At 44.0% G+C, this 27,029-nt stretch overlaps 2 protein-coding genes across 6 annotated transcripts in view; both read left to right on the forward strand.

Moving 5' to 3' along the window:
• The window catches only part of rreb1a (ras responsive element binding protein 1a), an 81,715-nt gene extending 72,893 nt beyond the window's left edge, over positions 1 to 8,822 (forward strand). For all 5 annotated transcript variants that reach the window (XM_074622271.1, XM_074622270.1, XM_074622272.1 and 2 more), the window contains 3 exons: positions 9 to 136; positions 558 to 1,281; positions 1,955 to 8,822. In XM_074622271.1, the coding sequence (XP_074478372.1) occupies positions 9 to 136; positions 558 to 1,281; positions 1,955 to 2,613 (1,511 nt within the window). In that variant the 3' untranslated portion in view covers positions 2,614 to 8,822. The remainder of the gene's footprint in view (positions 1 to 8; positions 137 to 557; positions 1,282 to 1,954) is intronic.
• A 6,133-nt stretch (positions 8,823 to 14,955) lies between these two features.
• LOC141759838 (uncharacterized) overlaps positions 14,956 to 27,029 on the forward strand; it is a 211,341-nt gene continuing 199,267 nt past the window's right edge. Inside the window, 5 exon segments of the mRNA XM_074622258.1 lie at positions 14,956 to 15,328; positions 16,411 to 16,560; positions 17,796 to 17,912; positions 19,425 to 19,660; positions 23,779 to 25,639. Coding sequence (XP_074478359.1) covers positions 15,198 to 15,328; positions 16,411 to 16,560; positions 17,796 to 17,912; positions 19,425 to 19,660; positions 23,779 to 25,639 — 2,495 coding nt within the window. The 5' untranslated portion in view covers positions 14,956 to 15,197.

Raw genomic sequence — 27,029 nt, forward strand, 5'->3', positions numbered from 1 at the left:
TGCTGCAGGTTGCAGTCCAGCTGCCGACGATGCAGAGCAGGAGGAGACAGACACCACGGAGCATCCGGACCAGCAGGGGGCGCCAGAGACCACAGCAGCACAGGGAAGACTGCCTCCACAGAGCAACAGCACCAAGGTATGACTATGACTTGACCCCAAACTGCATGTGATTATCATAAAGGGGGCATGTCTGTAAAGGGGAGACTCGTGGGTACCCATAGAACCCATTTACATTCACACATCTGGAGGTCAGAGGTCAAGGGACCCCTTTGAAAATCAGCCGCTCCTCGTCCATGTTGCGACGCGTCACTCGCAGCCAGCTAGGACACTCCAATAGAAAACAATGTAATCAAGCTGATTTTGTCGCTGTCGCTCGCTCGGGCCGCATCCAGTTAGGACACGGTGTTATGGTACGTGTCCACAGGGGTGTTTCTCAGCCCAGCTCCGTACCTTTTAGTTTGATTATAAAACAAACAGGATGGTTGAGACCAATCTGATGTTGATAAATCATCCGTCTACATTCAGTGTTGATTTAACCTCCTTGAATTCTCCTTCAGGTGGAGAGCGCCGACGATGACGACTGCCACAGCAACAAAAGTCTGGACCTAAACTTCGGCAAAAAGCTGATCGACTTCAAGCTCTCCACGTCGTCAGGCCCCGCTCAGGAAGAACAACCCTCCCTACCAGCATCCTCTTCCTCATGCTCCTCCACCTCATCATCCTCTACCTCTGCTCCACTAATAGCAACAGAGATCCAAGAGAAGGAGAAAGGTTCTGCAACCTCCTCCTCCTCCTCCTCCAGCAGCCCCGCGGTGAAGCAGCAGCCGGAGTACAAACATGTGTGTCGAGTGTGTAAGAAGAGCTTCCGCTACGCCACCACCCTCGCTCGTCACGAGAGGGCGCACCTCTCCGAGGAGACGCCAACTCCGGCGCCGGTGGAGGAGAACCCGCCGGTGAAAGAGGAGGCGACGGAGAGCAACGCCGCCAAATCGCCAAAAGAGGAGGGTGAGAAAGAGGAGGAGCAGAAGATGGCGATGGAGATGGAGGTGGAGGAAGCTGGAGTGAGGGGAGGGGAGAGCGAGGGAGGGGAGAGCGGGGAGTCGGAGGAGGAGGAGAAGGAGAAGGAGGAGAGGAGTGACGAGGAGGCGTCAGAACCAAAGAGTTTAGAGGGAGGAGAGGCGTCAGGAAGACGAGTAGACAAGAGGAAGAAGATCTGTAATGTCTGCGGAAAGAGATTCTGGTCTTTGCAAGACCTGACCAGACACATGAGATCACACACAGGTATATACATGCTACTCGCCCTAGATTATCTTTTATTTCTATTTTTTTGTTTTAATTTACTTCATTTCTTATTTAATAATTATTATATTTTTTTATTGTCTTTATATTTTCTAAATTTTAATTTATTTGTTTTTCGTTAAAACATTGAAACTTTGTTTGTTTTTTTACTGATTCATGTTTATTTATTAATAGTGTTTATTTTATTCTTTGCATAATATTTTTTTAATTTTTTTTATTTGTCATTTTTTTTTTTTCATGCATTTTATTATTTAAAATGTATTTTTGTTTATGTTGAAATGTTTTTTATATTTTTATTTAATGAATCTATATAATATTTTTCATTTTCACTGTTGTATACATATTTATTTATTTATTTTGTTTCACTTAATTAAAATGTAATATTTTTATATTTTTATTTTCAATGTATTTCTAATTTGAACATTTAAATATTGTATTAATTTTCATTTTTGTTTGATGTATTTTTCTTTTTCTGTTATTTTGTTATTTAATGTATTTTTTAATTCCTATTATTTTAACATTTTGTTGTATTTATATTGTGTATATTGTGTATATAGTGTGCATGTCGCTGTTATTCCATCGTTTGCTTCCTTTGTCTTTGTGTTATGGATCTTCTTTCTGCATATCAATCCCTCCTCCCTCTGTTTTCCTCCAGGTGAGCGGCCCTACCAGTGTCAAACCTGCGAGAGGACTTTCACCCTGAAGCACAGCCTGGTCCGCCACCAAAGGATCCACCTGAAGCCCCGCGGGGCCGACGGAGCCTCGGGCGCGAACGACGACGCCAGCGAGGACGGAGACTCCTGCACCCAGACCCCGCCCTCCACCTGCCCCCCCTCAGAGAACGAGAGCGATTGTGGCAGCGGCGCCGCTGGGGGCAAGGAGCTGGAGGAGGAGGACTTAAAAGAGGAGGACGAGGAGGTCGACGGCGCAGAATCGGCCACGTTGGAGGTAGAATGCCTCGCGAAACAAGCAGAGTCAGAACCGCTGACGACCGTCGCCTCCGAAGACCTGAACGCCGGGGAAAAATCTGAACTTTCTGCAGAGTCTGCGGCACAACGACCCTCCGCTGACACGACTCCCAGCCAACAAGCTACTGACACAAAGACAACTACTAGCGACGACGACCTGAAATCGACGCCCGAATCAAACCTCTCCAAAGACCCCTCTCCCTCATCCTCCAGCTCTCTGCCAGAGGAGTCCGTGGCAGCTGCCCCCACAGAGGGCTTCATCCAGGGGCTGCTAGAGATCCACGCCAAGCCCCCTCTGGAGCACATCCTGCCCAACGGAGAGCCTCCTCTGGTGGGGGTAGACTGAGGGGAAAGTCCCCTGGCTGTCTAAACCAACGTCACCACAGTGCCATACGGCGGAACGACGCTACACCATCGATGATGTTGATGATGATGCAAAAACCAGCCCGGAAAAAATATTTTTGATTGAAAGACGAAAACCTCGTTTTCTTGAAGTGCCTTACTACTAGTCCTACTTCTAAGAGATGCTTTTTGCTATATCTTTATCTGCATTATTACGGAGGATGGATCTAATTTTTATAGCTTTTTATGATGACAATGATTTGCATTACTATTTTTTTGTGCGGGGAATCTATATTTCAGCAATAAAAAGAATAAAGTTATGATTTATTATTGTTCTAGATTCTGTTTGAGACTTGATGATCAACTTAGGAGACGCAGGGGGACAGACAAAGACAGAGATGGACTGTCGGTATCTGCGTTTATTTTTCTGTATTTAAATCACAGCTGGGCTCCGGCCACACAACGGAGACCGAACAATCCCATATTACGATTTGAACCAGCTTCGGATTTGACAGCGGACTAGTCAGGGTGGGGGAACTTCTTTTGGCGGCGTTCCAAACTTCACCAGCCACTTCTCCAGCTTGACCAGCCGTTTTGATATCTTTGGTAGGCTGCCACAGTGGCTGGTTGAACCCAGTTTCACCAGCAACACGATGACTTCCACCGGTGGCTGGTGGTCGTCTCTTACTGTGCGACAACGGAAGCTTTTTGTAACTGGAAAACACAAGAAAGGTCAGCACTTCGCCTTCCTTTCTGCTCGCTTCCGCATCCATCGCCGTCTCTCGGCCGGCTCACGAAAAAACATTCACAAACTTGTCATCAGATTTCTGTGTGAAAGTGAACTTCTGAAAGGGCAGATATTGTGTTGATCAGTTTGTGTTCTCCATGTTTTTTTTGTTTTTTTTAAAAACCCGTCACACTATTGATCCCTTTCTCCTCAAAGCCACCCTCCGAGTTGGTTTGTCTGTCAATAATTTCTCATTCATAATCATTCTCAGTTGATTCCATGTGTGTACAGAGAGGTGAACATGTGGCACGTGATGTTAGAGTATTTGGGGTTGTTTTCTTGCGTGTGTGTGATTATCAGTGACCTTTAGGTGTCGGGGGGGGAATTCTTGTGTTTTGTGTTTTTTGTTTTTTTAATAACTGAACAAATCAATTTTTTTGTTGTGTGTGTGCACGAATGTGTGTGACGTCCACCTGTCTCTCATCAACGCCCCCTAGTGTTCCTTCAGGGTTTAGCACAGGGCCTCCAGCGCGCTGACGCTCTTTCCGCGGCTAACCTGTCACCCAGGTTCAGTTTACCTCACCTTCTGCTTTCTAACGGCGACCATTCAAACAACAGAGGAGCAGCTGTGTCGGCTTTCAATCCGATGTCTTCCTAAACAGGGCTAGCAGGGCGAACTCTTTGCTAGCCTGGTTAGCGCAGTGAGCCTTAACACACACACAGCGCTCAGTCTTCACCGCAGCCTGACACTAGCTAGCTGTAGTTATTAGCCCGTGGTGGCTAAACGGACATCAGCCACAGAGTCAAACACGAGCTAACTTAGGCTACCTGACGAGACCAGACGCGTTACCCGAGCTACGAATGCCTTAACTTGCTTTATCTCTCTGGTACGACCAGTTAGCCCCAGCTAGCTCCCATCATTAGCCTTAGCATTGTGCAGTAGATCCTTATTTATCAAGCACAAACACATGCTAGCTAGGGCTGACTGACCGGACCGGTTGATCAAGCTAACGCATCGCTGAGTTGGTTAACTGCATTTAGCAGGCCTAGCTAGTCTCCTTCCAGTATTATCTTGAGTTGGCCCTGGACCGCTTTAGTACCATTTGTCCTTATTTAGTCTTCTATGTAACAGTCAGCTTGGAGGACATGTCCCTCTTTCCTGTCCACCCAGAGACAAATTGAAGAGCCTTTTTCTACATTTCTACGAGACGTTTACTTCAGCTGTTTTTGTAACGCCTAAACTGAACGGTCAGATACCCGAGGACACGTGGTTATGGTTATGGTTATGGTTATGGTTATGGTTATGGATTTGGCGCTAGAGACAATCAATTGTAATTTTCAAATGGAAACCGGAATATACATTTTTCAAATCTTGGTATGATTTCCAGAAGGAGCTAGATGACGGGGTGAAATGGAGGGAGGGATGGATGATGGATGGAGGGACGGAGGGATGGGAGGGGGGATGGATGGATGGATAGATGGATGGATGGATGGGAGGGGGATGGATGGATGGATAGATGGATGGATGGATGGGAGGGGGATGGATGGATGGATGGATGGATTGTTGGATGGATGGATTGTTGGATGGATGGATGGATTGTTGGATGGATGGATTGTTGGATGGATGGATGGATGGATGGATGGATGGATTGTTGGATGGATGGATTGTTGGATGGATGGATGGATGGATGGATGGATGGATGGATGGATGGATTGTTGGATGGATGGAGGGATGGATTGTTGGATGGATGGAGGGATGGATTGTTGGAGGGATGGATTGTTGGATGGATGGATTGTTGGATGGATGGATGGATGGATGGATGGATGGATGGGTGGGTGGGAGGGAGGGAGGGGGGGGTGTCCCTGAACTGTATTACCGTGCTCTGCTGCAGACACAAACAAACACAATTTGAAGGGCTATTCTAACCGGACATTTCCACAACAGAAACAGGCGGTGAAGTTCTGATCACTTATTGATCCTGATATCACGACCAGAGGGGACGGGTAGTCTGTATGTGTATTTTCTTTGTCGTGTGAAGATGAATATAGTTAATTTTTCTTCTTGTACATGTTTTTTTTTTTTTATATATATATATATATATATCAAGCAACCTCATAATCAAAAACGAATCGAACCTCAGTGGCTCATAACGGAACTGTAAGGTAGCGGCGGTCAGCCATTTAGTCAGTCAAACAGCGAGAAATATTGAACAACCACAACTGGACTGACTGTCTGACTGACTGGATGCTGCTGTGAACTGGCACTAACAACTTCCAAAACTACTACTACTACTACTTCTACTACTAGTACTACTACAGTGGAACATCGCGACACAATCAAGAGAGAAGAGAGTGAGAGAGTTTCCACTGGTTTGTTTTGAGCCCCAGCATTTAGCAGGAGCATGTTTGAAGACTAATTTCTCTTTGAAGCAATCAATTCAGAATAAAATATCAGTTTCCCCAAATATAGAGCGCCTTAACTGTATCGTGGCTCCTCAGTCCGGTCCAAATGGACCCGCAGACTCTCAAAAATCAACTCGCAGGGCATCCGAAGCCTTTCATTTTGATCGTCTCTTTTATTGCTTCACCACTTCCTTGCTCCATTCTGGTCAACGGCTAATGCCTTGTGCGAAGTAGTGCTAAATACAACGGTAAAAGTCATGGAGGAAGGTCGTTTTTTTTTTTTTTTTCATGTTTGGAGCAGACTGGATCGGAGAGTTGCACACGGGCAAGAAAGCTAGACTTTGGTTTGAATTCCCAATCCCAAAATTTCCTCACAACTGACTCTTTGTAGTTTTGTAGATTGAGCTATAAAACACAAACCGTCATCGGGCAGTTGTTTGAGATAACATCAGGATGTTAACCCGTTTTAAAAAGTCTGTAAAACCCTCGGGAAGTATTTGAGTTTTTTGTTGTAGTGCTCGTGAACGGGACAATCCGTTCATACAGCTTACTTATGAAAGGTTTCTGTACCATTGATTCCTGATTTTTGTTTTTTGCAGAGCAGTTTAAACTCCAACTGAAGAGGTTCTTTGTTTTTTCTAAAGTAGATGATGCTACAGAGCTATAAGTGATAATGTACAGCGAGCCGGTCATTGTTGTGAAAGAATCCCCGACAGGGCGATGCTCGTGGAGGGGTTTCTCATCGCACATTATCCCGCTTATTACACGGCTACTTACTGAAGGAATCAATATTTTTATGCAAAAACGGTCCTCCAGAGTCCGACATCAGAGCTGCGCCCATAGCAACGGTCTGTTATACGTAGCAACGGTCTGTTATACGTAGCAACGGTCTGCTATACGTAGCAACGGTCTGTTATACATAGCAACGGTCTGCTATACGTAGCAACGGTCTGTTATACATAGCAACGGTCTGCTATACGTAGCAATGGTCTGTTATACATAGTAACGGTCTGCTATACGTAGCAATGGTCTGTTATACATAGTAACGGTCTGCTATACATAGCAACGGTCTGCTGTACGTAGCAACGGTCTGCTATACGTAGTAACGGTCTGCTATACGTAGCAATGGTCTGTTATACATAGTAACGGTCAGCTATACATAGCAACGGTCTGCTGTACGTAGCAACGGTCTGCTATACGTAGTAACGGTCTGCTATACGTAGTAACGGTCTGCTATACGTAGCAACAGTCAGAACGCCGTGATTGGCCAATCAGAATGGAGTATTCAACACAGCCGTGTAATAAGCTACGATAACTTCCTCCTTTCAGGCTCCTCGTTCCGTCGGCGCCGTTCAAACCGTTCGCTATCGGGCCACATTTACATTACGACCAGGTAAAAGTCTCGTTGCATGTCAAAGTCCACCAAAGTTGGTGGAACCTGAAGCGAAATAAAAATTTGCGCCGATTTAGTCGAGCGAATCCACACATCATGACAAAATGTATTTATTTCACAGAAGATTTTTTTGACTTTAAACTCAAATCACTCTGTGTTTTGTTTCCATGAAAAAAAATAAGATTAATCACGAAACCCCAAAACCAAACCTAACGCTGACATCTGCTGGTGAGAACGGGCTGCTACTGCCTTCACACAAACAAAGCCCTTTCCATTAATTATGAGATACCAAATCTACATTTTGGATTACGTTGAAATTCTGAGTAAATTTAGATGATGTTTTCTTTAATTGTTCATATCCGTGAAGAGACTCTCTTTCTCTCTCTCTCAACTGTTTTATGTTTTGTTAGCTCTATATCCCTCTCCCTCGGGAATATGTACGTCTGACTGCGTGTGTGTTTGTGTGCACGGCCATATGAATACTGGACTTCCATTCGAATGCATGTGGACTGTTTTTAAATGTATTTATTTGGAGCCCAGGTGTGTGTGTGTGTGTGTGTGTGTGTGTGTGTGTTAGCTTCTACGATGACTTGAGAAGAAGCCATGTATTAAAAATATCACATTTATGCTGCAGAACTGTTTTGAGGAACTGATGGTTTGTGTTGTGGACTAACCGGCTTGCCGTAGGGCGCGGCGTGCCGGGGTGCGAATCGGACTAGCAATAAGAATCCCTCTGAATCCAAAAAGCTTTATGTAGATCTCCTGTATATGAGAACAGGCTGTCTGGGTCTGTTGTTGTTGTTGTTTATTTTTAGTTTGGCTGAGAAATGATTTTTTTTTTGTGTTTTATTTTTTTCTCTATGACATATAAATGTGTATAAAACTGTGAAAATCCATTGTGTTCAGTTAAAGGGTGAGTTGTAGGTTAGGTTTTTTTTCTTTTTTTTTGCATGTTAATCTAATTTCAATTATGGATGATTTCTCCTTTCTCCATCTCTTCTCGTGCTACACATATATATATATATATAAATATAAAAATATATATACTCTCGCTCTCAGGGTCTTTCACAAATCCATTATTCGAAATGCTTCATGTTCTTATTTCCTGAGTTGCAACTTGTTCTTTTCCAAGTCCTGATTATTTTGTCTTTTCTTTTTTATTTTAAATAATGATTCAGAACTGTCAATCACTACATTTAGCACTTGACTGTGAACTCGTCATCCCCTAACAGATAAAAGATGTCGTTGGATTTTTGGTGTTTTATAGCCAGAATATTGTTGACATTGTTTTTGTTCTGTTCTCCCCTCTCATCTCGGGACATTTGGTTCAAACCTGAAGCCTGAAGTGTTTCCTGTCTTGGTTTAACCCTCCAGTGTAACTTCCTGTCCTGGTCAGAGGTCAAAGGGAAACGTCGGAGAGGAGATTTTAACACATCCCTCCTCTTAACACACACAGATGCTGAATCTCAATCAGAAAGCATTAACACACAACCATCTGGAAAACCTTTTCTGTGGTTGTGTTTCCTTCCTTCCTTCCTTCCTTCCTTCCCTTCGTCTGTCCTCTCCTGCCCCCTGCTGTTTGTAAAACATGACAGTGTTTCACAAAGTCAAGAGATGTAAACCTGTTCTGTATTCAACCCAATAAGAAAAAGCAATAAAGATTATATTAAGGAAAGGTGTGTGAATCAAATGCTGTCCACGTTTGTGTCTTTCTTTACACGGTTGTAACACCACTGCTGCCTTTAGTCACATTTATTCGGTTAGTTTACGGCGGTCGGAAACGTACCAAGAGCATTTATAGTAGGGCTGTCAAAGTTAACGCGTTAACGCAAAATCGTTTTAACGCCACTAATTTCTTTAACGCAATCGATATTTTGGAGATGAAGATACTGGTGTCATATGAAACTAGTAAACCGGATGAACCCATCGGTGCCAACCATGTCATACTGAAGGAGGTTAAATAACGCGCCAATCTTACACTAAAGTTTGTCAAGGAAAAACTGTCATGGCCATTTTCAAAGCCATTTTCTCCCATGTTGATAAGAGTATTAAATACTTGACAAATCTCCCTTATAAGGTTCATTTTGAACAGATAAATGTGATTTCATGCGATTAATCACGATTAAATATTTTATTCGATTGCCCTAATTTTTAGACAATAAACTGCTTTGGTCATTTTATTTTACAAGTCTGTAATTTAGTATTCAATTGAAGTTAGTTCAATATTGTACTTTTTACTCTGCTACATATATTTAGCAATATTAGTTACCATTTTCTTTACAGATTTAGATTAATACTATCTAATTAAAGGGACTGTTTGTAAGAATCAGAATTGCTTGTTAACTGCTTCACCTGTGTCCGTTAAGTCAACTAAAGTCAGCATCCTGTTGCTCTCAGAACAGAAACAGTGGTCACATACAGAGTATGTATATATATATATATATATATATATATATAAATATACTGGAAAAACAAAGTTTGGAAACTTGTGTTTGGTGGATTATTTCTCTGTTGTATCAATGCTAATGGTCATTGTATTTTACATGGTTAGAAAGCCTGTTTATTTACCTTCGCAATGATGTCACACTTGTAAGGATCATGCATTTGTGGGATGAGCAGCACAGCTGATGATGTGGGTAGCGCCCAAGAACAATTTGCCAAAATGCTCTGTCAATGGTAAACAGTGTATTCTCATAAGGCTACCATGACGCCTGCAATGACTGCCCTTCACCGTCAGGCCCATTTGCGCTGGTGTCGACAACACAGACAATGGAACCTGAACATGTGGGGGAATGTCATGTTCAGTGATGAGTCCAGGTTCTGTCTGCCAAAGTCGGATGGCAGGGTCAAAGTATGGAGACGACGCGGAGAACGCTATGCTGATTGTTGAACCGATGGAGTAACAGCTTTTGGTGGGGCAGTGTCATGGTGTGGGGGGGGGGGCATCTCCCTCACTGGCAAAACAAGGCTTATCATCATTGAAGGCCATCTCAATGCAGTGAGATATCGGGATGCGATTCTGCAGCCAGTGGCGATCCCATATCTCCACAATCTGGGACCTAACTTCATCCTCCAAGAAACAACGCCCCCCCCCACAGAGCCAGGGTTATCACAGAGTAGAGAGAATGGAACGGCCTGCCAAGAGTCCACACCTCAACCCAGTTCAACACTTGTAGGATCATCTTGGGCGTGCTGTACGTGTTAGAGTGACCAACACAACCACGCTGGCTGACCTGCAACCAATCCTGGTTGAGGAATGGAACGCCATCCCACAGCAACGTGTGACCAGGTTGGTGACCAGCATGAGGAGGAGGTGCCAGGCTGTTGTGGCTGTGTATGGATCTTCCACCTCTACTGAGGCTCCTGATGGTGTATTAAATGAATAAAGTGTATAATAGCCAATATGTCTTGTTTGTTCCTTGTTACTGATAGAGAGTTCAATCATCCAATCCACCAAACAACTCAAAACAAGAGTCAACACCAACAGGAGAATACACTGTTTACCATTGACGGAGCATTTTGGCAAATTTTTCTTGGGCGCTCCCCACATAATCAGCTGTGCTGCTCATCCCACAAATGCATGATCCTTACAAGTTGGACATCATTGCGAAGGTAAATAAACAGGCTTTCCAACGATGTAAAATACAATGACCATTAGCATTGATACAACTGAGAAATAATCAACCAAACACAAGTTTCCAAACTTTGTTTTTCCAGTTTATATATATATATATAATAAAAATGAAAAGATCCACAGAGCTGACAGTGATTTAACTGGGATGTATAAAGGAAAGGTGCGCAGGAACAGGCGTACACACGGTTTTATACATGTGGAAATTTCTGTGCTTACATACTTTTCCAATTTTGTGGGTACGCCATCTTCCAGTGTGAAAGCTGCGCAGTCTTTTATACATGAGGCCTCAGGGGTGTAGGGATTTTGCAGTAACAGGTTTGGTTATTAGCAAATTAATTAATAAATAAAAAATAAAAATATAATTATTAATATTAATACAAATTATCAATAAACATTAATAATAAACGGGGCATCACCCTGGAATCAGGGGCCAATAACCAAAACGTTAATATAGTCTCATTAAATATACTAAACTATCAATTTGGAACGTTGATTAATAATTAAATTAATAACTATAACCAAATTAGATAGTAAAGGTTGAAGGATATCTGAGTTCTTGACATAGCAGAGGTTGGCATTATTCACTCTTGTACAACATTAAAGAGACCAGCATGTATATTCCACAAACATTTATTTACAAGATAATAAAGGTTTAAAACACAATATTAATCTAACTAAATAACTAAACTAAACAAACCAAACAAAGTGTGTAAGCATGTGTGTGTGTGTGTGTGTGTGTGTGTGTGTGTGTGTGTGTGTGTGTGTGTGTGTGTGTGTGTGAGAAAGAGAGAGAGAGAGAGACAAGATGGCTTCTTGTCTCAAGATGTCTGCCTACAGACAAAAGGGGCGAGCACTGTAAAACTACAAAGATGGCGGGATCAAAGATGGCCGCCAACATGTCACCACATGGCCTCTTTGTTCTTCGGAGCACATGTGCTCAGGAAGGACAGAGAGGGGGGTGATGTGGGGGTTAAGATTATCTGAAGCTGTATGTTTATGTTTAACTAATTCACAGTTTCTGTATGTGATCTTTATGTGTGTCAGATCTGCAGTGGGTTAGAAAAGATGGTTAGTTTGCATGCAAGACCTCGTCTATGTGAAGCATAAACTAAACACATCAGATGTGGCAAAGCCTGCTACCCAAATATCTTAACTACAAATAATATCACAACAGTGAAACTCAATGAATAACATTAAACCAAATCAATACAAGTACATTCTAGAAATCAAAGTTGAACAGTCTTGCTCAGCCATGTGCAATTGCTACTGCTAAGGTAAGCCCAGTACGTTACCAATCCATGGAAGAAAGGGTTTGTAATTCCATGTGTTGAAGTTGTGGTTCCAAGTCAAAGATGTCGTCTTTGCTGTGCTCCAATCAAGTTGTGCAGATTGGAGGAAGCTGATCGCTACAATACTTTCTTCCCAGCAGCTTGATAGCTTGGTGCTAACTTCCTTGCAGTTGTTGCTGGAAGTTAGTTGGTAAAAAGGCAGGCTCTCGCGTCGTCTGCCTCCAAAGATCCTTGTGTTCCTATGTCTGTTTCCTAACAGGCCATAGATCCGAGAGCTTAGGTGGGGAGAGCAGCAGCTCACCTCCACAGGTCAGGGGAGGTGAGAAGAGCAGAAAGAGGAGGAACAAAGACAATCCTCTGGTTTTGTCCTGGGTGAATTTCACACCTATGTGTGAATGCTACAGTAGCCATTGGCTACTGAGCTGGGTCCACAGCCAGTGGCTGCATGATCCAAGGATCCTGAGAAGCGTAGTTCATTGTCTTTGCCACCAGTAATGGTGGGTCCCTACATAGTTTTGTTGTCTATCATCTGTGGTGCTTATAGCGACTGATGACGCCTATTTAATGGCCTGATAACAGTCGAATCGGGTCCAGTGGTTCGGGTTTTAGTCCAGGACCTGGCTCCAGCTCCTGCCCCTTCTTTTACACGTTTCCTCCTCCTCATCTCCCTCCGTCCCTTTCTGCTTCCCGTCCCTCCAGGTGACGACGCCTCCCAGGACGGTGGTCCGTCTCAGAGCAGGGACCCAGAGGCCATGGCCCAGGCCCGGGTGGACATCAGGAAGCTGCAGCAGTTCCTCATGGGACAGCGGGTCAACCCCAGCAAGGCCATGTGCAGTAAGTCAACCCACAGCTCCTCATCCAGCCGCACAGCTGGAAAAAGTCAAATGCAGTGGTGTCATGTTTCCTGGTGACATTTATATATTTAACATTATTACACGACTTTATAGAATACTCGATTCTGATTGGTCAATCACAGCATTCTACGCTCTGTTATTTCTTTATAACAGACCGTTGCTATGTATAACAGACCATTGTTATGTATAACAGACCGTTGCTATGTATAACAGACCGTTGTTATGTATAACAGACTGCTGCTATGTATAACAGACCGCTGCTATGTATAACAGACCATTTTTATGTATAACAGACCGTTGCTATGTATAACAGACCGTTGTTATGTATAACAGACCGTTGCTATGTATAACAGACCATTTTTATGTATAACAGACCGTTGTTATGTATAACAGACCGTTGCTATGTATAACAGACCGTTGCTATGTATAACAGACCGTTGTTATGTATAACAGACCGTTGTTACGTATAACAGACCGTTGCTACGTATAACAGACCGTTGCTACGTATAACAGACCGTTGTTACGTATAACAGACCGTTGTTACGTATAACAGACCGTTGCTACGTATAACAGACCGTTGTTACGTATAACAGACCGTTGTTACGTATAACAGACCGTTGCTACGTATAACCAATTTCAGAAAAACTTGGGGAAATCAGGTCCAGGTTGAAAAATACCGAAGTCGCCTTTTTAAATCGTATTTGCTTTGATCTTATCCCCTCAGATATCGTCCATGAGACGGTCGTCCACCTGATTCTGCTGCATGAAGACGTGTCTCTGCAGTATTTCATCCCCGCGGTGGCGTAGATGTTCAGCAGACCGCCTCAACGTATCTCTGCTCACTGTGAGTTTGGGGAAAATGGGCTGTGAACGTGTTTCTGGTGTTTTCCTCACATGGCAAAGGATTCCTCTTCTGCATGGAACCCAGGAGATCAAACTCAGCATGTCTGGGAGTGTGTCCTCCGTTTTGACGAGCCTGAGGCTGGTTCCAGTCCTCACAGTGGACCTTTGGTAGTAGGAGGGACATGCTGGTTAATGCACATTCATCAAGGAGGATTTGGACAGTTCAGAAAGACACAGCACACATTCATTGTTTGAGTTCAGCTGGTTATGTGCTTGGTATTAAAAGTGTTTAAAAATGAAACATATTTTGATTTAAGTTCTTTTTGTTAAACCCAACTCACCCCCCGAAAAAACATTTCCCCTCATACCTCCTTGAAGTGAATTTGATTTTCATTCCTGGTGCTCAAAGCCTCCAAAAATAATCACAGAGAAACTACACAGAGACGTTTCATCTGAGAAACAACGTCCCAGTCAACAGTTTTCACTCTATAATATTTGACATTTATATATATATATAATATACCACTGGTAGTTTAATCTATAATAACCTTTATAACGTTTAGCCTTCATGAAGGCCTGCCTAACCGCTCTGTCTGTGCAGGCGCATTGTGCACAGCCAGCTGTTTGCCTGGAAGCTTCTAGAAGGCTAGCTTTAATAAGCTGTTAACTACGTTACCTGTCAGCTAACTACACTTAGTAAAATAACTATGTTTAGTTAGCTGTTAGTTACATTACCTGTCAGCTAACTACACTTACTAAGATCACTAGGTTCAAATACTGTTCATTGAATTAACAACTACCAAATACTGTTTACTGTATAAAAATCGTTGTCCTTAACATAATTATTAGATATAAACATTTAAACGTTATAGTGCATGATCATCTTCTCAGTCAGGCTAGTCTTTATCTGTTGACTGTTTCTTTAGTCAATCTGAAACTTGATAGTGTTACACGAAAATAAAAATATTTTTTTGTTAGAGTTAGAAGATGTGTCATTTCTGGTTACTATGTTTAGATCATGAAGAAGACTTGCAACTCAGACATTTTTTATGTGTGCAACAGAAAGAATCATTTAACTTCCAGGCTGAATAATCCTCATTAAACCTGCTGTAAGAAAACAAGCAGAGACTTAAAGAGAAGTGACCAGGTGGAGCGCTGGGTGGATTTATTATACTGTATACTGTGTACTGTATACTGTGTGTGTGTATGTGTGTGTGTGTGTGTGTGTGTGTGTGTGTGTGTGTGTGTGTGTGTGTGTGTGTGTGTGTGTGTGTGTGTGTGTGTGTGTGTGTGTGTATGTGTGTGTGTGTGTGTGTGGGAGAGAGAGGTTGTGTGTTACTTCCTGTTCTCTCAGTCTTGCCTGTGTCTCTTGTACTAACTTGTTTCCTGTTCATGTTCACAGTCAGTGTCCTGTTTAACCTCTCAGGCTGACTTCAGATCAGAAGATGAGTGATTGTGTGGAGGAAGAGGAGGACGGAGCAGAGTCTCTAGTCTCTGGCTGTCTGTCTCTGAAGAGTGATCAGTCTAAAGATGATCCTCTGACCTTCAGTGATGAACCTGGACCCTCAGAGTCAAAGTAAGAGACTGTTTTTACTGTAAGCTGACCTGGTTGACGATGATGATGATGCATTGAGGATGAAGACAAAACGTTCTGCTAACAGATTTATATTCCTCAACATGTAGCTTCATGTTTTACTGATTGAGCAATCAGATGTGTCATTTCTGGCTACCATCTATATTTGGATTATGAAAAAGAGTTGCAGCTCAGAGAAATGGCTGAAATGATTTTTTATTGTGCAACAGACAGAATAATTTAACTTCCAGATGTTCAGAAGAATCTTAGTCATATAAGTCTGAAAAACAGAACTATCAAAGCATATTAGTATTTAACTAAACTGATTTATTGACATGATTTAAACATAAAAATGAGATAACATTTGACCAAAACCAATTTTAATTCAACCTGTTCAAGCTAAAAGAGATTCTCATAAACACACCGTGTTAAAAAGCTGATTAGTGAGTAACACACACAAACTCTCGTAGATAAACTCTGACTCAAAGGTTTCCTGTAAATGGAGAGAGGAGGAGTCACGCTGATCCAGGTGATGTAAGAACATGAGAACAGGAAGGGAACCTGAAAGAGGAAGTGTTCAGTCAGTCCAGACGCCATTTGAGTCGACGGAGCAGAAGGATGAAGACTGAAGACTGAAGACTGAAGCAGGGTGAGTGTTAATCCAACATTTTATTACTTCACTGTTGAAGTCTCTGAGTCAGTTTCCTCCCTGTGGACTGTAGAGGAGAGAAATGTTAGAATGAACTCAACAGTTTGATTCATCTGTGAACACAACGTTGTGATTGGCTGAATAATCCTCATTAAACCTGCTGTAAGAAAACAAGCAGAGACTTAAAGAGAAGTGACCAGGTGGAGCGCTGGCTGGTTTATTATACTGTATACCGTGTGTGTGTGTGTGTGTGTGTGTGTGTGTGTGTGTGTGTGTGTGTGTGTGTGTGTGTGCGTGTGTTTGTGTGTGTGTGTGTGTGTGTGTGTGTTAGAGAGAGGTTGTGTGTTACTTCCTCTTCTCTCAGTCTTGCCTGTGTCTCTTGTACTAACTTGTTTCCTGTTCATGTTCACAGTCAGTGTCCTGTTTAACCTCTCAGGCTGACTTCAGATCAGAAGATGAGTGATTGTGTGGAGGAAGAGGAGGACGGAGCAGAGTCTCCATTCTTTGACTATATGTCTATGAAGACTGACCAGCCTAAAGATGATCCTCTGACCTTCAGTGATGAACCTGGACCCTCAGAGTCAAAGTAAGAGAGCTGCTACTAACTCATTTATAGGACTCATTTTCACTTTCCTCCACCAAAACTGTTTTCTGTTGATTTTGTGATTCTATTTTAAAATTTAAAAGTTGAACAAACTTTTCGTGACAGAAAGAGAATTAAAGCCCCCCCCCATCCAGTTTTTTATTAACGCTCTTCCTCAAACAGAGAATGGGGGTGTGGTTAATAGTCAGACGTCATTCATCACCATGGCAACCAGATGGCATCGTTGTTCAACCCAGTTTTGTCATGTTCTGGCTGTGCCAGTCTCTGGTTATTTACTTTTGTGATTTTGGATTTGGTGTCTTCTATATTATTCCGGTGTTTCCTGTTTTATTTTGGTAATTCACTCCTCCTGTGTCTTGTCTGGTTTTACTTCCCTCCTTTGTTTGCTTTCCCGCCTTTTGTTGATTGTCTGCCCCGCCCTGATTTGTTTCACCTGTGTGTAATCATGTCTTGTATTTAAGCCTGTGTGTTCCCCTCTGTCCTTGTCGGTTCGTTTGTCTCTCCAGCCCCGTCTACCTTGTCCTCCGTGATCCTTGTTTCCTCCTGCTCTGATCCTGGTGTTCCTCGTGTTTCCCTGGTTTGTGATTTTTGGTTTTGGTCCTCTGTTTGTTTTTTGTTGTTTGTTTCTATTTGTTCTTTTGTACTTTGTTCCCCTCCCTGCGTTTTGGTTGTTGTTTGAATATTCAGCTTAGTTTTATTAAAGCTCGCTTTTATTTCAAATACTTTCCTGCCTGTTACTCTGCGTTTGGGTTCCATGTCAACTTTGTAAACTCACCATACGACAAGTTCAGATGAATTTCTGTTTATCAGACCACAAATGAGACCAGAATTATCTCAACAACACCGACTCTCTCTCACTCGCTCTCTTCTTCACCGTCTGGGAAGATACTGAATGATTGAAAAACTAAATGATGCCAATGCCATGATTTTGTTGATTGTGTGTTTGTATATTACATTTCTACTAAAATGTGTTTACTAACTGAAGTTTAACACACTTTTCATAACAGAAAGAGAATTAATTTGTGCATTCTTCCTCTTCGTATCTGTGACAGCTGTCAGTCACCCAGAACAGCTGTAATCTAAACAAACTAATACAGACTGTTAAACCACATTACTGACAGTAGCAGTAGTTTGTGTGTTCAGAGCTACTGAAATGTCTTTGTCCTCACAGAGTTTATCAAGGATTCATGTGAATCAAATCATCTTGGTGTTTTCAGAGTTCAGTCCAGACCGAGAGCAGAGTCTCCAGTACCCAGCTGTCTGTCTATGGAGAGTGACGGGTCCAAAGAGGATCCTCCAGACTTCAGTAATGAACCTGGACCCTCAGAGTCAAAGTAAGAGACTGTTTTTACTGTAAGCTGACCTGGTGGACGATGAAGCATTGAGACTAAAAGATTTATATTCCTGATGCAGAACTATTAGTGCAGATACTGTTCAACCTGAGATGGATCTTAGTCTGGGTTTTATAGCCACAAACTACTGATTGTATTTCTGTAACAAAACACCTGAGAACCTCCATTTCACAATTTATACGTCAAGAAAATATTCATATTTTAACCCAAATGTTAAGATTTACAATTATTCAAAATCTGGAAGAATTTGCTTCAAATGTGTAATTCATTTTCTCACATTTGTCCTTAAAATACTGTGTTGGTTTGACTTCTCCTAAAATCAGCTGTTATGACAGCTTTTTTTGAAGTGGGGTTGTACGTATACTCCCGTGTTCTGGGAAGTAAAATTACTGCTATAATGAATGGAGTCTGGTGGCTTTGAAGAGAGCGCTATAACGGCTTCAGTTCCCCGACAGGAAGGGCTGTCTGACGGCGAGGTAAAGGGCTGTCTGACGGCGAGGTAAAGCAGCTGTGGATGGGAGCAGCAGAAAAATGTATTTTAGCCACCTAAGAAAAAAAACAATTAGTTTAAGTGTACGCTATATTTACAATATTATCACCGCTTTATCTCGCCGTCAGACGGCCCTTTCTGATGGGGAACTGAAGCCGTTATATCACTCTCTTCAAAGCCACCAGACTCCATTCATTATAGCAGTAGTTTTACCTCTCAAAACACGGGAGTTGCTGGTCTACCGCTGCATCGATCGGTTAGTTAGTTTGTGTTATTGTGTGACTGATCTGAACTAACGTGGCGTCCACAGCAGCACATCGCTTAGCTTCCTGCTGGTACTACTGTCTGCTTCTCCTGACTGGGAGCACGCCGACTGCCATCTAAGTTACTGTATTAATACACTGACTATAAGGATGTATATAATTCAATCAGGAGAGACTCCATATCAAATGAACAATAATTTAGTACATGGTGCATGATAAGTAGAATAGTGCAAAGTCTTTGGTGGTTAGACTCCATTGTGACGTAGTACTGTATATCAAAGGGGGTAGTGATGCTATGACTTGCCCCAAACTGCATGTGATTATCATAAAGTGGGCATGTCTGTAAAGGGGAGACTCGTGGGTACCCAGAGAACCCATTTACATTCACTGATCTGGAGGTCAGAGCGTTCTTCCCGACAAGCTAGCATGACATGGTAGCAATCGATTCCTTAGGTTTCTATTTCATATGATACCAGGATCTTCACTCTAGCTTTAAACTGAGCTGCTACAACCTCTGAAAGACAGAATAGCATCCGTCGGATTGTTAAGAGGTTAATGAGATTCAGCTCATTAGTGTTTATGAAAGCAGGAGAGTTGAAATAAAGGAACACTGTCATCACAGACTGAATGCTGAGTTCAAACAGAAAGGTAGCAACACTTTAACTGTTCCCTGAGACCGTCTGAGCTTTGAGTGTCGGCCAATCAACAAAGCCTTTTAGTTATAAAGACATGTCTTCACAGGAAGAGGAAGAGGAGTGATGTCTCTGTGGAGGAGCAGCTGTCCTGCTGTGCTTTGTGTCAGGACGTCCTGAAGGATCCAGTCTCTACCAGCTGTGGACACTGGTTCTGCAGACAGTGCATCACCTCATACTGGGACCAGTCTGCTTCATCAGGAGACTCCTCCTGTCCCCAGTGTGGACAAAGATCCAGAACCAGAGTTGGACTGCAGACAGCCGGTCAGACCAGCACTGTACAAAGTAGGACTATATGTCTGATCATGTCTCCATGTCTGAAAACACTGTTTGTTGTTTTAATAGAGAGACATGTGTTGTGTCATACAACACGACCATTTAAGATTATTATAAATATCATTACATTTTAAATCCACCTGAAATGTAACTGCATGTTTTTTCTGCTCCAGCATTCACATGTGCTCTGGATCACCTGTCCTGTGTTCTCCTTTGAGAGAACATCTGAACCCTTGGGTTTTATGATAGCACCCCTTGTCGTGGCATTAACCCAGGGGTCAGCAACCTTTACGATCAAAAGAGACATTTTTGGCGAAAAAAAAAAAAGTCTCTCTGGAGCCACAAATCCTATTAGAGCCTTCTAATGACGGTAACACAGCCATGAGGTCTAAAGCCTGGGTAATGCTCGCCGTAGTGAAGCCGGCACAAGGTGCACGCGCCAGGAAATTGAGTCATCACGGCTTTCGCGTGGTGCACGAAGGCTCCGCAAGTTATCACGGTGCTCTGTCGTGCACCTCTGAATTTTTGTAACTATCCGCTGACGGCGCCTTTCAGTTCAACATGGACGCCTTCAAGGGAAGACTGACCAGGCCGCTTCGCCTGTAAAGACATCTCTACAACTGACCACTGACACGGAGACAGTCACATGACCACAGAGACAGTCACATGATCACGGAGACAGTCACATGACCACAGGGACAGTCACATGACCACAGAGACAGTCACATGACCACGGGGACAGTCACATGACCACAGAGACAGTCACATGACCACAGGGACAGTCACATGACCACAGAGACAGTCACATGACCACGGGGACAGTCACATGACCACGGGGACAGTCACATGACCACAGAGACAGTCACATGTCATTAAATATTATAATAATGAAATATTCCTCACGCTGGTAAAAAGAGGTTTTCTGCTGCAGGCTGTGAAAGAATCTGAGAGATCGTTTTGTTAAAGATAAAAAGGTCTGATGTAAAGAGCGGCGACCCGAGGGGAAGCACCGAGAGACAGGAAGTCATTTAGACTTGGAGGTCACAGTAATAATTACAGTACACAGATGTAATGTTTGGCGGTACGTACGTCGGTGTTTACTACTGTTGCCAGGCAACCTACTTTCCTCTGCAGTACCACTCGTTGACTTCTTGCTGATCCACTTGATATCTTGTTTGTATGCCTCATGGCGTTTCGGAGCATACTGCAGCGAACAACGCTCTGAGCATAAAGCAAACCGGTAAGCCAGCAGCGTTGGCGGTGAAAGCGAACAAATCTGTCTACGCACTATTAAAGGGGACCTATTTTGCTTTTGTGGTTTTTCCCTTTCCTTGACAGTTTTGTGAGCCGACGCGTCGCGCTGGACAGGCTCATGTGCATAAAGGATTGTTCCCGCCTTTTCATTTTGAAAAGGCAACGGCCAATGAGGAAACTCCGACACTCGGCTGACCAATCGTGTAACTTCATCACTCATTCAGTGACAGACTTTTGCTGGCCCTCTACAGTCCAGCCAAAAAGACCGAGAAAACAAGAGAGACATCGCAAGCGAGAGGGCGATCAGTAGAAGAGAGACAGAGAGACGTAGCGTGACGGTGCTGTGAATGAGAGAAAGAAATGTTATTATCTGATTGTTTCACAGTGTTAACGTTCTAAAGCAGAAATAAATAAGATAAGATCAGATCAGATGAACCTTTATTAATCCCCGGGGGGAAATTCAGGTGTCAAAGCAGCAAAGCGCAGGAGAAGTACAGGTGTACAAAAAATTATAAAAACAATAAATAGAGATACAGAATATGAACATAGAGTGTATCGTCCGTCAATAAAAATATAGTGTACAATAAATATATAATATGTACAGTCTATAAAATGGTATGTGGGATGTAGTGTAAGTAAGTTTAAAGTGCACCAGTGGTTAGAAGAGGTGGTTGAAGATAGATGCAGATAGTCCAAATAGTGCGTGTTTTAAGTTTAAGGTCCTCATAGTTTCCATGTGGGGTCAGCCTTGGTTGTGGAGCCTGATGGCTACGAGCATGAAGGACTGACCCAAGCGCTTTGTGTAGTGCCGGGGAGGGATGAGTCTGTGGCTGAAGGGGCTCCTCATCGTGACTAGCTCATCATGGAGGGGGTGGGAAGGGTTCTCCAGGATAGCGTCCAGCTTCCTCCTCATCCTCCCCTCTGCAACCACCTCCAGATCATCCAGTTCGGATCCAACTACAGAGTTAGCCTTCCTTACCAGCCTGTTTACTGTTTAGTTTGTTTCCTTGTGTTGGTGTTACCCCCCCCCCCCCAACATGCCACGGCAAAGAAGAGTACACTGGCTACTACAGACTGGTAAAACATCTGCAGCAGCCTATTGCAGACGTTGAAGGACCTGAGCCTCCTCAGGAAGAACAGTTTGCTCTGTCCCTTCCTGTAGAGGGCCTTGGTGTTGTCGGTCCAGTCCAGTTTATTGTTCATATGAACTCCCAGGAACTTGTAGGTATCCAACACCTCCACCCGCTCCACTCGGATGGTGATGGGAGTTGGGGGCCTGTTCTTGCTCCGCCGGAAGTCCACCACCAGCTCCGTGGTCTTTCCAATGTTGAGCTGGAGGTGATTGTTGTCACACCACCCTACGAGGTTCTCCACCAGGGCTCTGTACTCCTCCTTGTTGTCATCCATGATGCAGCTGACGATGGAGGAGTCATCGGAGAACTTCTGTAGGTGGCACGTGCTCGAGTTGAAGCGGAAGTCGGAGGTGTAGGTAGTGAACAGGAAGGGTGACGGCACGGTTCCTTGAGGGGCGATGGTGTTGCTCACCAGCACATCTGACAGGCTGCCCTGCAGTCTGACATACTGTGGTCTGCTGGTGAGGTAGTCCGTAATCCAGGCCACCAGGCCATGATCTACCTGCATCGCTGAGAGCTTCTCAGCTAGCCGGAGTGGCTGGATAGTGTTGAAGGCGCTGGAGAAGTCAAAGAACATGATTCTTACGGTGCTGTGCGGCCTCTCCAGATGCCTGTAGGGTCTGTGGAGCATGTAGATGATGGCATCATCCACACCGATGTTTGCCTGGTATGCAAACTGCAGGGGGTCCAGGGAGTCACTCACAAGGTGCTTGAGGTGCTGCAGAACCTCAAGCAACTGGCCTGTAGTCATTGGGGGTGCCGGGGCGTCCCGTCTTGGCAGCTTCCAGAGCTGGGGCACCTTCTTCAGCCTCAGGGAGAGGCTGAAGAGGTGCTGGAACGCTGCTGCCAGCTCCCCAGCGCACGCCTTGAGCACCCTGGGGTTGATGTTGTCTGGTCCCCTGTCTGGGGGGGGGCAAGCTGCTGCCTCCTGGGGAAGGATACTGGGGGGGGAGGAGAGGTGTTGAAGGAGGGAGTGGGGGGAGAGGTGTGGAGGGGGGCACTAGTGCTGGTGAGTGCGGACCCAGGCTGTCCTGCTGAGCTCATGGGGGGGTTGGGTGGTCAAAACTGTTGAAAAACAGGTTTAGCTCGTTTGCATGTTCCCAGGTCCCCTCAACAGCAACCCTCAAAATACTCAACATGATTTACTGTGGATATGGAAGCTCTTAGTTTCATTTTCCTCCTCTGTATTTCATTCATTACATCCAATGTGCACCAGTAAATGCCGTAACAGTGAGATAAAACATAATGTTTATTTTTTTTCCCAGCAAGTTTTTTAGATGAAACGGGCGGACACACTGAACGGCAGAGTGTGTTTACCGCTGCCACCACCAACAACCCTCTTCACATGTCATGTTGCTTTTTCATACGTCAGCGGACTAATTTCCTGAATCTTCACAGGTCTTTAGTCCGTAGTGGAAACGCAGACAACTGTGGGCTGAAGGAACCTTTTAGTTCCTTAAAAGTAGTAGGACTAAAAAGTCCCAGGAACTTTTGGTGGACACCCGACTTTTGTTTGTAAACCGACTGAGAGAAAAAAGAGCATTTCTGATGCTTCTCTTAATATAATATAAACTATTAACAATAAATGTAAAATCACATTGATGTTAGTTTTGACTTCAAGAAGGGATGATGACTTTATAACTTTTACTTCTTTATATGTTCTTATATTGATTATTTTCATATTGGTAATGAAAATAATAAGTTTCTGTGTTTTGTCTCAAACTTGTTTCTCTCTTTCAGCAGATAGAGGTCTGCAGGAGGTTGTAGATGAACATAAGATCAGTCTGAAGAAGAGATGTGAACGTGTGACTGAAGGAACTGATGAAACAGGAAGTGGAACCCTCCTCAACAGGATCTACACTGAGCTCTACATCACAAAGGGACACAGTGAAGAGGTTAATACCCAACATGAGGTGAGGCAGCTTGAGACAGCTTCCAAGAAGAAGACCCTCCATGACGCTCCAATCAACTGCAAGGACATCTTTAAAGCCTTACCTGACAAACGGGGACACATCAGAGTCGTTCTGACGAACGGCGTCGCTGGCGTTGGAAAAACCTTCTCAGTGCAGAAGTTCACTCTGGACTGGGCAGAGGGCTTGGAGAACCAAGATGTCAGTCTGGTGGTTCCGCTTTCGTTCAGGGAGCTGAACTTGATCGGAGATGAGCAGTACAGTCTTCTCATGCTGCTCCATGTTTTCCATCCAACATTACAGAAGGTCACAGCAGAGAAGCTCGCTGTCTGTAAAGTTCTGTTCATCTTTGACGGCCTGGATGAAAGCAGACTTTCACTGGATTTCAAGAACAAGAAGGTTGTGTCTGATGTCACCCAGAAGTCATCAGTCAACGTGCTGTTGACAAACCTCATCCAGGGGAATCTGCTTCCCTCAGCTCTCGTCTGGATAACTTCCCGACCTGCAGCAGCCAATCAGATCCCTCCTGCATGTGTTGACAGGGTAACAGAAGTACGAGGCTTCACTGACGCCCAGAAGGAGGAGTACTTCAGGAGGAGAGTCAGTGATGAAGAGCTGTCCAGCAGAATCATCTCACACATCAAGATATCCAGGAGCCTCCACATCATGTGTCTAATCCCAGTCTTCTGCTGGATCACTGCTACAGTTCTGGACCACATGTTGACTACAGACCAGAGAGGAGAGCTGCCCAAGACCCTGACTGACCTGTACTCACACTTCCTGTTGGTTCAGACAAAGAGGAAGAAGCAGAAGTATGGTGAGGGACATGAGACGAGTCCACAGGAGCTGACGAAGGCTGACAGGAAAGTTCTTCTGAAGCTGGGGAGGCTGGCGTTTGAACAGCTGGAGAAAGGAAACATCATGTTCTACCAAGAAGACCTGGAGCGGTGTGGTCTGGATGTCAAAGAGGCCTCGGTGTACTCAGGAGTTTGTACAGAGATCTTCAAAAGAGAGAGTGTGATCTTCCAGAAAACAGTCTACTGCTTTGTTCACCTGAGCATTCAGGAGTTTCTGGCTGCAGTCTACATGTTTCACTGTTACACAAACAGCAACACAGAGGTACTGGAGGCCTTCCTGGGAGAAGACTACAAGCACAGAGAGTCAAATCGAAAGTCTTCTCTCAAGAACATCTCTAAGTATTTTGGAAGCAGTGCTAGTCGTGGCCCATCTCTGGATGTCTTCCTGAAGAGAGCCATGATGAAATCCCTTGAAAGTAAAAATGGCCACCTGGACCTGTTTGTTCGCTTCCTTCATGGCCTCTCTCTGGAGTCCAACCAGAGGTTCTTAGGAGGTCTGCTGGGTCGGACAGACAACAGTCCAGAAATCATCAAGAGAGCCATCAACAACCTGAAGGAGATGAACAGAGATAATACCTCTCCTGACAGAAGCATCAACATCTTCCACTGTCTGACGGAGATGAACGACCACTCGGTACATCAGGAGATCCAAGAGTTCCTGAAGTCAGAGAACAGATCAGAGAAGAGCCTCTCTGATATCCACTGCTCAGCTCTGGGCTACATGCTGCAGATGTCAGAGGAGGTTCTGGATGAGTTGGACCTGGAGGAGTACAACACAACAGACAAGGGACGACGGAGACTGATTCCAGCTGTGAGGAACTGCAGAAAAGCTGAGTAAGTCCAGATGTGATTAACTTTATAGATCAGTGTAGATTACTAGTTTAGTTCTTCAAATATACACACTATAAAATATTCTTAAAATATAATATTCTTATAAGTGTTCCACGTGTTTATTACATAAATATGTCCGTTGTATTTTGTCCCAGATGTTCTTGAGCTGTTTCAAATGTTGAGTTAAAATGTTTCAGTACTTTGTGTTTCTAGCTGTCAAGTTAATGAACACTTATTCTATTTATTTCTAATAATTGTTACATTTTACAGTTTTTTCTTATTTATGTTTTTGGGTGATGGAGACGACATGTGAACCTGGTAAAACAAATGAAAAAAACAAAAGATCAGCTGGCTGGTGGAGCGCTGGGTCTAACCGGTGTAACTGCAGCAACAGAACGTTTGCTGATCCGGCGGGGAGTCGGGGCGGTTCTGGGATCAGAGCCCTGGTGCTGGGGTTTACACTGGCTGAATATGAGCTAACTGCTAACTGGGGGTACGTCTCCTGGAGCTGCTGCACACTCTACTCCCGGCGAAGCATCCTCCTGGCGGCGAGGAGGACGAGGCGGGTGTGCAAGTCGATTTATCGTTTCTACTTCTTCTAATTTAATCCAAACAGTCCGTTCAGAGCATGTCTGTTCAGAACGGACCGAATGCTTGGCTTGTGGTGTTGCTGCTTGCAGCTACTCACGGTTAGGAACACCGGTGAAATACACTCTGTTTCACAGGAAGAAACGGACCCCGGTAGCTGTTACTCACAGTCAGAAATATCGGTGAAATAAACTTAGCAGAGGTCACTTCCAAACAGGTGTATTAGTTGTTTGCTTTGACATAACCACCACGGTTATAAAGTAGAGCAGGGTTTAATTATCGGAGGTATTTTCCTGGAGGTAACGTTATTAGTGTTATTATTTAGTATCAAGTCTGACACCGGGGTCTTACTCACGGGGTCTTACTCACGGGGGAAAAACACACACAGGTCACAGCTTACTCACGGTCACACCGGTGAAAATACAATAGAAGAGTTTGGTTGTAAAGTGAACAGCAGTCAATGAGCCGCGGTCTGCCCGCTGTGGACGACATGCTGGACTCAGTCTGCAGAGCCCTGAAGCCCCGCCCCCCGCTGCTGGTCAGAGCGCCGGTTACTCGTTTATTCAAAGTTTAATAATATTAAACGTGTTGCGCGTCCAAATTGCACCAAATTTGACAATGCACGTCCTTGGCTCCCCAGCAATACACCCACTAAGTGTGAAGCCGATTGGATGAGCGGTTCTCAAGATATGAGAAGGACACACAGACAGACAGACACACAGAGATTCCCTGTTTTATAGTTAGATAAAGAAACTATGAAAACGCTCACAGACCCTGGATGTATTATTGACGAGCCCTCGGTGCA

This window comes from Sebastes fasciatus, chromosome 21 (genome assembly GCF_043250625.1).
Source record: "Sebastes fasciatus isolate fSebFas1 chromosome 21, fSebFas1.pri, whole genome shotgun sequence".
Taxonomy (NCBI): Eukaryota; Metazoa; Chordata; class Actinopteri; order Perciformes; family Sebastidae; genus Sebastes; species Sebastes fasciatus.